The sequence below is a fragment of the Procambarus clarkii genome, chromosome 84 (assembly GCF_040958095.1).
Source record: "Procambarus clarkii isolate CNS0578487 chromosome 84, FALCON_Pclarkii_2.0, whole genome shotgun sequence".
NCBI classification, from domain to species: Eukaryota; Metazoa; Arthropoda; class Malacostraca; order Decapoda; family Cambaridae; genus Procambarus; species Procambarus clarkii.
In genome coordinates, this window is record NC_091233.1 from 17,216,400 (window position 1) to 17,226,449 (window position 10,050).

The following is a 10,050-nucleotide window of genomic DNA, read 5'->3' on the forward strand; positions in this document are numbered from 1 at the left end:
CATAATGGAAACAAATCATAAATTTTCCAATAAATGGGTTTCTTAGGTCAAGCTTCAGTTGACCTGAAGCAGGATGAAAGCTTCAAGCTTTCAGTTTCATTAGGTAGTACTCCTGAATGGTACTCCTGAACTCTGGTCCTTAAGGTAAGGTCCAGAGCTTCACCGATCAGGTGAAAGCCCTAAGCCGTTACGACTACTTAGCCCCTGGAAGGAACGAGGAAAAGGATTTGAAGGATTTGGGACAGGATGGGACGAGGGAATGGCGCCCATCCACATGGACGATAAGGAATAGAACCCCGACCTGCAAGAAGAGAAATCCTCCGCTCTGCCGTCCAGTCCAAATGACTGGTCTAGACCTAGTTTAAGAGAGAGAGAGAGAGAGAGAGAGAGAGAGAGAGAGAGAGAGAGAGAGAGAGAGAGAGAGAGAGAGAGAGAGAGAGAGAGAGAGAGAGAGAGAGAGAGAGAGACAGAGACAGAGAGAGAGAGAGAGAGAGAGAGAGAGAGAGAGACAGAGACAGAGAGAGAGAGAGACAGAGACAGAGAGAGAGAGACAGAGAGAGAGACAGAGACAGAGAGAGACAGAGAGAGAGAGAGAGAGAGACAGAGAGAGAGAGAGAGAGAGAGAGACAGAGAGAGAGAGAGAGAGAGAGAGGCAGAGAGAGAGAGAGAGAGAGAGAGAGAGAGAGAGAGAGAGAGAGAGAGAGAGAGAGAGAGAGAGAGAGAGAGACAGAGAGAGACAGAGAGAGACAGAGAGAGAGAGAGAGAGAGAGAGAGAGAGAGAGAGAGAGAGAGAGAGAGAGAGAGAGAGAGAGAGAGAGAGAGAGAGAGAGAGAGACAGAGAGAGAGAGAGAGAGAGAGAGAGAGAGAGAGAGAGAGAGAGAGAGAGAGAGACAGAGACAGAGAGAGACAGAGAGAGAGACAGAGAGAGACAGAGAGAGAGAGAGAGAGAGAGAGAGAGAGAGAGAGAGAGAGAGACAGAGACAGAGAGAGAGAGAGAGAGAGAGAGAGAGAGAGAGAGAGAGAGAGAGACAGAGAGAGAGACAGAGAGAGAGACAGAGAGACAGACAGAGACAGAGACAGAGAGAGAGAACATAGTTAACATTCACAGTATTATCTTATGAACACGTGGTGACAGGCGACATCAATAACAGAAAGTCGGCAATTTGCATTAATAAATCAGTACCAACCCAACCTGTTAATGTCATCTATATTCATCGGGAAATTATTCTTCAATCTATTCTCACCCGTAGCACATCTATTGTGATGCGCGCAGCATACAGACCTCAACAACAGAAGGCTTGAACCAATCAACTTCCTGATGGACAATCTTGGCTACGCAGACGAGGAGTCACAATAACGTGGCTGAAATATGTTGACCAGACCACACACTAGAAAGTGAAGGGACGACGACGACGTTTCGGTCCGTCCTGGACCATTCTCAAGTCGATTGTGCGGTGTGCTAAAGAATGGTGCGCGGCCAGCCCTCCTCAAAGAGCTAGGAACATCAGAAAAGAATGATTTGATCCAGGATGATGTGAATAGGAAAATAAATTCATTCACTAATAACAAACTGAATCTTTCGCATAAGTACATTCCTGACCAGGGGCCAGATTCACGAAGCTGTTATGCAAGCACTTACGAACTTGGGGCCAGATTCACGAAGCAGTTACGCAAGCACTTACGAACTTGGGGCCAGATTCACGAAGCAGTTACGCAAGCACTTACGAACCTGGGGCCAGATTCACGAAGAAGTTACGCAAGCACTTACGAACCTAGGGCCAGATTCACGAAGCAGATACGCAAGCACTTACGAACCTGGGGCCAGATTCACGAAGCAGATACGCAAGCACTTACGAACCTGTACAACTTCTCAATCTTTAGTGGCTTTGTTTATTGTAATTAAACAGTTAATGAGCTCCGAAGCACCAGGAGGCTGTTTATAACAATAACAACAGTTGATTGGCAAGTTTTCATGCTTATAAACTGTTTAATAAATGTAACCAAAGCCGTCAAAGATTGAGAAAAGATGTACACGTTCGTAAGTGCTTGCGTAACTGCTTCGTGAATCTGCCCCAGGCCTTCAGACCAGTTCACCTTGTGCCTCTGTTCACCTAGCATAGGTGGTCGGCAGTTAGTGAACTCTTGTGGGGGGTTACATCCTAGTGAAGGTCTGTAGTTCAACCTTCGGGGTACCTTTGTAAAAAAGCATACCTTTTAAAAAAAGTACCTTTGTAAAAGTACATATCTACACAGGCTTCCTGTCCCAGACAAAACGAATTAATTCATTTATCGTTGCCATCTTCCAAAAGCCAGCGCATGTGTCATCAAAGCCACGTATCAACAAAGCCACGTGTCATCAAAGCCACGTGTCATCAAAGCCACGTGTCATCAAAGCCACGTGTCATCAAAGCCACGTGTCATCAAAGCCACGTGTCATCAAAGCCACGTGTCAACAAAGCCACGTGTCAACAAAGCCATGTGTCAACAAAGCCACGTGTCATCAAAGTCACGTGTCAATAAAGCCACGTGTCATCAAAGTCACGTATCAACAAAGCCACGTATCATCAAAGCCACGTGTCATCAAAGCCACGTGTCAACAAAGCCACGTGTCAACAAAACCACATGTCAACAAAGCCACGTGTCAACAAAGCCACGTGTCAACAAAGCCACGTGTCAACAAAGCCACAGGTCAACAAAGCCACATGTCAACAAAGCCACGTGTCAACAAAGCCACGTGTCAACAAAGACACATGTCAACAAAGCCACGTGTCAACAAAGCCACGTGTCAACAAAGACACATGTCAACAAAGCCACGTGTCAACAAAGCCACGTGTCAACAAAGCCACGTGTGGGAAACGTTGTCATACGGAGAACAAAATGTTGGAATGATACAAATGAATAAGCATGGATCGATCGTTTTAATTATTAAGGAGTTTGTGAGTTGTGAGGTGAACGACGCAGCCTCAGCCGGGACCCCTGGGACGGAGCTGGGATATGAGGACAAGGAGCTGGGATATGAGGACAAGGAGCTGGGATACGAGGACATGGAGCTGCAATATGAGGACATGGAGCTGGAATACGAGGACATGGAGCTGGGATATGAGGACAAGGAGCTGGGATATGAGGACAAGGAGCTGGGATATGAGGACAAAAGCTGGAATACGAGGACATGGAGCTGGGATATGAGGACAAGGAGCCGGGATATGAGGACATGGAGCTGGGATACGAGGACAAGGAGCTGGGATATGAGGACAAGGAGCTAGGATATGAGGATATGGAGCTGGAATATGAGGACAAGGAGCTGGGATACGAGGACAAGGAGCTGGGATACGAGGACATGGAGCTGGGATACGAGGACATGGAGCTGGGATATGAGGATATGGAGCTGGAATATGAGGACAAGGAGCTGGGATACGAGGACAAGGAGCTGGGATACGAGGACATGGAGCTGGGATACGAGGACATGGAGCTGGGATATGAGGACAAGGAGCTGGGATATGAGGACATGGAGCTGGGATATGAGGACATGGAGCTGGGATACGAGGACATGGAGCTGGGATACGAGGACAAGGAGCTGGGATACGAGGACATGGAGCTGGGATATGAGGACAAGGAGCTGGGATATGAGGACAAGGAGCTGGGATATGAGGACATGGAGCTGGGATACGAGGACAAGGAGCTGGGATATGAGGACAAGGAGCTGGGATATGAGGACATGGAGCTGGGATACGAGGACAAGGAGCTGGGATACGAGGACATGGAGCTGGGATACGAGGACAAGGAGCTGGGATATGAGGACAAGGAGGTGGGATACGAGGACAAGGAGCTGGGATACGAGGACAAGGAGCTGGGATACGAGGACAAGGAGCTGGGATACGAGGACATGGAGCTGGGATATGAGGACAAGGAGCTGGGATATGAGGACATGGAGCTGGGATACGAGGACAAGGAGCTGGGATATGAGGACAAGGAGCTGGGATATGAGGACATGGAGCTGGGATACGAGGACAAGGAGCTGGGATACGAGGACATGGAGCTGGGATACGAGGACATGGAGCTGGGATATGAGGACAAGGAGCTGGGATATGAGGACATGGAGCTGGGATACGAGGAGAAGGAGCTGGGATATGAGGACAAGGAGCTGGGATATGAGGACATGGAGCTGGGATACGAGGACAAGGAGCTGGGATACGAGGACATGGAGCTGGGATACGAGGACAAGGAGCTGGGATATGAGGACAAGGAACTGGGATACGAGGACAAGGAGCTGGGATACGAGGACATGGAGCTGGGATACGAGGACAAGGAGCTGGGATATGAGGACAAGGAGCTGGGATATGAGGACAAGGAGCTGGAATATGAGGACAAGGAGCCGGGATACGAGGACAAGGAGCTGGGATACGAGGACATGGAGCTGGGATACGAGGACAAGGAGCTGGGATACGAGGACAAGGAGCTGGGATATGAGGACAAGGAGCTGGGATATGAGGACAAGGAGCTGGGATATGAGGACAAGGAGCTGGAATATGAGGACAAAGAGCTGGGATATGAGGACAAGGAGCTGGAATATGAGGACAAGGAGCTGGGATACGAGGACAAGGAGCTGGGATACGAGGACATGGAGCTGGGATACGAGGACAAGGAGCTGGGATACGAGGACAAGGAGCTGGGATATGAGGACAAGGCGCCGTGATAAGAGGACAAGGAGCCGGGATATGAGGACAAGGAGCTGGGATACGAGGACAAGGAGCTGGGATACGAGGACAAGGAGCTGAGATACGAGGACATGGAGCTGGGATTCGAGGACAAGGAGCTGGGATACGAGGACAAGGAGCTGAGATACGAGGACAAGGAGCTGGGATACGAGGACATGGAGCTGGAATACGAGGACAAGGAGCTGGGATACGGGGACAAGGAGCTGGGATACGAGGACAAGGAGCTGGGATACGAGGACAAGGAGCTGGGATATGAGGACAAGGAGCCGTGATAAGAGGACAAGGAGCCGGGATACGAGGACAAGGAGCTGGGATACGAGGACATGGAGCTGGGATACGAGGACAAGGAGCTGGGATACGAGGACAAGGAGCTGGGATACGAGGACAAGGAGCTGGGATACGAGGACATGGAGCTGGGATACGAGGACAAGGAGCTGGGATACGAGGACAAGGAGCTGGGATATGAGGACAAGGAGCTGGGAAACGAGGACATGGAGCTGGGATACGAGTACATGGAGCTGGGATACGAGGACAAGGAGCTGGGATACGAGGACATGGAGCTGGGATACGAGGACAAGGAGCTGGGATATGAGGACAAGGAGCTGGGATATGAGGGATAAGGAGCTGGGATATGAGGACAAGGAGCTGGGATATAGGGACAAGGAGCTGGGATATAAGGACAAGAAGCTGGGATATGAGGACAAGGAGCTGGGATATAGGGACAAGGAGCTGGGATATAAGGACAAGAAGCTGGGATATGAGGACAAGGAGCTGGGATATGAGGACAAGGAGCTGGGATACGAGTACATGGAGCTGGGATACGAGGACAAGGAGCTGGGATACGAGGACATGGAGCTGGGATACGAGGACAAGGAGCTGGGATACGAGTACATGGAACTGGGATACGAGGACATGGAGCTGGGATACGAGGACAAGGAGCTGGGATATGAGGACAAGGAGCTGGGATATGAGGGATAAGGAGCTGGGATATGAGGACAAGGAGCTGGGAAATAGGGACAAGGAGCTGGGATATAAGGACAAGAAGCTGGGATATGAGGACAAGGAGCTGGGATATAGGGACAACGAGCTGGGATATAAGGACAAGAAGCTGGGATATGAGGACAAGGAGCTGGGGTATGAGGACAAGGAGCTGGGATACGAGTACATGGAGCTGGGATACGAGGACAAGGAGCTGGGATACGAGGACATGGAGCTGGGATACGAGGACAAGGAGCTGGGATACGAGTACATGGAGCTGGGATACAAGGACATGGAGCTGGGATACGAGTACATGGAGCTGGGATACGAGGACAAGGAGCTGGGATACGAGGACAAGGAGCTGGGATATGACGACAAGGAGCTGGGATATGAGGACAAGGAGCTGAGATATGAGGACAAGGAGCTGAGATATGAGGACAAGGAGCTGGGATATAGGGACAAGGAGCTGGGATATAAGGACAAGAAGCTGGGATATGAGGACAAGGAGCTGGGATATGAGGACAAGGAGCTGTGATATGACTATGTAGGATGTGAGCAGGAAAAATGGGATTGTAAATAAAAGAGATTAGGGATTGGTTTATGCTGTGAGGTGAGAAGAGGAGAGAGAAAGAGTGTTGGGGAGAGGGTGTAGGGTTTCTATAATTCTCTCCCTCTCTCTCTCTCTCTCTCTCTCTCTCTCTCTCTCTCTCTCTCTCTCTCTCTCTCTCTCTCTCTCTCTCTCTCTCTCTCTCTCTGTTCAAAAAACAAACCTTCCTTGTTCCGTTATCCGCTGAAGTAAACGCACACGAAACATTACAGGAAAAGACGAAGCCCACTGCGCCAAAACTCTCTCTGCTCGCATACAAATGATCCGTCATTGACCAATTAGTTAGCCGCAGCGCGAGTGAATAGGCCCTTTATAGCCCTGTAATATATATATATATATATATATATATATATATATATATATATATATATATATATATATATATATATATATATATATATATATATATATATATGTCGTACCTAGTAGCCAGAACGCACTTCTCAGCCTACTATGCAAGGCCCGATTTGCCTAATAAGCCAAGTTTTCCTGAATTAATATATTTTCTCTAATTTTTTTCTTATGAAATGATAAAGCTACCCATTTCATTACGTATGAGGTCAATTTTTTTTATTGGAGTTAAAATTAACGTAGATATATGACCGAACCTAACCAACCCTTCCTAACCTAACCTAACCTATCTTTATAGGTTAGGTTAGGTTAGGTAGCCGAAAAAGTTAGGTTAGGTTAGGTTAGGTAGGTTAGGTAGTCGAAAAAACATTAATTCATGAAAACTTGGCTTATTAGGCAAATCGGGCCTTGCATAGTAGGCTGAGAAGTGCGTTCTGGCTACTAGGTACGACATATATATATATATATATATATATATATATATATATATATATATATATATATATATATATATATATATATATATATATATATATATATAATGAAGCAGCCTTGTGGCTTAGTCTGCTGGCCGGAGTCAGCAGAGGGCGTAGGTCTGCTTAGGATGTGTAATGCATTAAGCAGTGGGAGGAGCAGGCAGCACCTACCGGGGCTTCTGATTGGCTGACACTTTGTTGGAAGAGATGTGAAGAATTGCTGAGTATTTAGTGCATGAGGAACGATGAATAAACGAGGAATAGACGAGGACAAGAGGTGATTGGGCAGTGGAGACAGCCCCCTCCCCCCCCTCCCCCCATGAGGAAGTCATGAGTAAGGAGGCTCATCCAGCCTCAGTGTGCAGTAGGCTTGAGTGGTGAGTGTTCCCTTGTGTCGGCCGAGACTCACCGCTGAATATACAGGTGAGTAAAGCCTCGTTAGTTCAAGGTATGGTTACTACAACCTTCCAGTTGAAATAGATTTGTTAACATACAACTCTTGTTGCTTGTGGGCCTTGTTGTATTCACTCTACGGCAGTGCCAAGAGAAGCCAACAGTGCCAAGAGAAGCCAACAGTGCCAAGTGAAGCCAGCAGTGCCAAGAGAAGCCAACAGTGCCAAGAGAAGCCAACAGTGCCAAGTGAAGCCAACAGTGCCAAGAGAAGCCAACAGTGCCAAGAGAAGCCAACAGTGCCAAGAGAAGCCAACAGTGCCAAGAGAAGCCATCAATGCCAAGAGAAGTCAACAGTGCCAAGAGAAGCCAACAGTGCCAAGTGAAGCCAGCAGTGCCAAGAGAAGCCAACAGTGCCAAGAAAAGCCAGCAGTGCCAAGAGAAGCCAACAGTGCCAAGAGAAGCCAACAGTGCCAAGTGAAGCCAACAGTGCCAAGAGAAGCCAACAGTGCCAAGAGAAGCCAACAGTGCCAAGAGAAGCCAACAGTGCCAAGAGAAGCCAACAGTGCCAAGAGAAGTCAACAGTGCCAAGAGAAGTCAACAGTGCCAAGAGAAGCCAACAGTGCCAAGAGAAGCCAACAGTGCCAAGAGAAGTCAACAGTGCCAAGAGAAGCCATCAATGCCAAGAGAAGTCAACAGTGCCAAGAGAAGCCAGCAGTGGTATGGTGAGCCAACAGTGCCATGGAACAAGCCATAAGTGAGAGAGAACAATGACAGTGAACAAACAAGCAGTAGTAGAGAACCCTCCAGGAGAACACGAGAACATAAAACATAACACAGACATGTGTAATATAACAAACATAACAATCTGATCTGTTATGACACTAACAAAGTGTAATTCCCAAGACGACAGATGTTAATTTTAATTTTTTGTCTTGTAGACTTGATGGCCTGGCGTATGGTGATGATGGTGACGGCAGTGATGTGTATGGTGACGGAGGCCGCCGGGGACATGGAGGTCACCATCAGAGACCTGTTTGAGGCACCACTGGGGGTCGAACAGGGGAGATTTTTTCTTAGTTACGACCCAGCGGAGGCTTTCAACACCTCTGTTGGGTTCACTCTTCCGTTCTTCTCCTTCCTTCAGCCAGGCGCGGCCAGTTTCGAAGCTGCTGGGCTCAATATGATTTCCTTCGGGATCTACGGGTTTCTATCGTGGTTCATGCTGGGAGCCGTGGGCGTGGCTATTTATAATACCGCTCAGGTGACGCCGTCCAGCAGAGAGAGATCCGATAATCTGTTCTTCAGTGGGGCGTCACTGAATTGGCTCGTTAAGGAGTCAGTCTCGCGTCTCCCAGATGTTCTGTGTTTGAGGAGCTGTTTGAAGCAGTCCATATGTAGCGTCTACGGTGATTCAGAGAGCTATGGCTTCCTCATCTTGGCATCCGGGATCTTCCTGCCGTAAGTACTGGTTCGAGAGAGATTCTCCTTTCCGAATGTCTATCTTAACAGCTTGTACCTTGGCTTCAATAATTCTTAGTTTTTTGTTTTAAATTTAAAACGTAAAATTATATGCTATTTAAGGTCAGGTCCTTTATATTCCCCTACCTTACCCCCCCCCCCCACACACACACACAATAAGCCATCTACGACAGTTTAAGCCAGTAATAACAGAAGAACAAGCTGTGTTCTCGTGAACACCAAAGACATACAATGAGTTCCCGAGAACAGAGAGATTTTCCACACAATATCCACGGCGTCTGACACCAAATTTATTTGAAAACAAGAAAGTTTAAGGCCGGTAGTTATGTTAATGACTCGTCCCACTTCAGGTACTCCCCGAAGACACCTGAAGAGCAGTTGACGGAGTTCCAGAAGGCGGCGAGATACGGACAGGAAGACGGAAGTGACTGTCCATACGAGTATCCCTGTGTCGTCCGGCCCCTCGACCTCCTCCTCTACATCTACGACTACTGGTACGACGACCCCAGAGGTCGTTCACAGGTGCTCTGAACGGCTTCGTCGAGGACGCCCAGTCAACAGTTGCTTCCACTCTGGGCGGCTAACTATCCTACACCTGCCTTTGTAATGATGACCTCTGTCGCGAGAAGAATCTTGCAAACGACATTTGCAACATCACCTTTCTCTCCTTCTGGATATCGTTTCGACCCTTGGTTCTCCCGCGACCAACCTGATATCTGAGCAGATATCCAGTTGTGATAAACAGACGATGAGTCACAATAACGTGGCTGAAGTATGTTGACCAGACCACACACTAGAAGGTGAAGGGACGACGACGTTTCGGTCCGTCCTGGACCATTCTCCATTCGGCTCACAATCGACTTGAGAATGGTCCAGGACGGACCAAAACGTCGTCGTCCCTTCACCTTCTAGTGTGTGGTCGGGTCAACAGTTGTGATAACCGTCGAGAGGCAGATATATTATGATATCATAGTTCAAATGTTGCTCTACAGTAGCTAGGGTGTGTCATATCATAGTGTTGTGGCTGGGGGTGTGTATGACTCATCATACT

At 48.3% G+C, this 10,050-nt stretch overlaps 2 protein-coding genes across 2 annotated transcripts in view; both read left to right on the forward strand.

Annotated features, from left to right (window-relative positions):
* Nucleotides 1-7,455: 7,455 nt before the first annotated feature.
* The window catches only part of LOC138358513 (uncharacterized), a 2,765-nt gene continuing 170 nt past the window's right edge, over nucleotides 7,456-10,050 (forward strand). The window contains exons 1-3 of the mRNA XM_069316487.1: nucleotides 7,456-7,550; nucleotides 8,459-8,978; nucleotides 9,350-10,050. The exon at nucleotides 9,350-10,050 is cut by the window's right edge and continues 170 nt beyond it. Coding sequence (XP_069172588.1) covers nucleotides 8,464-8,978; nucleotides 9,350-9,530 — 696 coding nt within the window. The 5' untranslated portion in view covers nucleotides 7,456-7,550; nucleotides 8,459-8,463 and the 3' untranslated portion in view covers nucleotides 9,531-10,050. The remainder of the gene's footprint in view (nucleotides 7,551-8,458; nucleotides 8,979-9,349) is intronic.
* LOC138358596 (probable serine/threonine-protein kinase samkC) lies at nucleotides 7,458-8,246 on the forward strand. Its single transcript, XM_069316664.1, has 2 exons — nucleotides 7,458-7,491; nucleotides 7,666-8,246. Exons 1-2 carry the CDS (start codon nucleotides 7,458-7,460, stop codon nucleotides 8,244-8,246), a joined length of 615 nt encoding a protein of 204 aa, XP_069172765.1.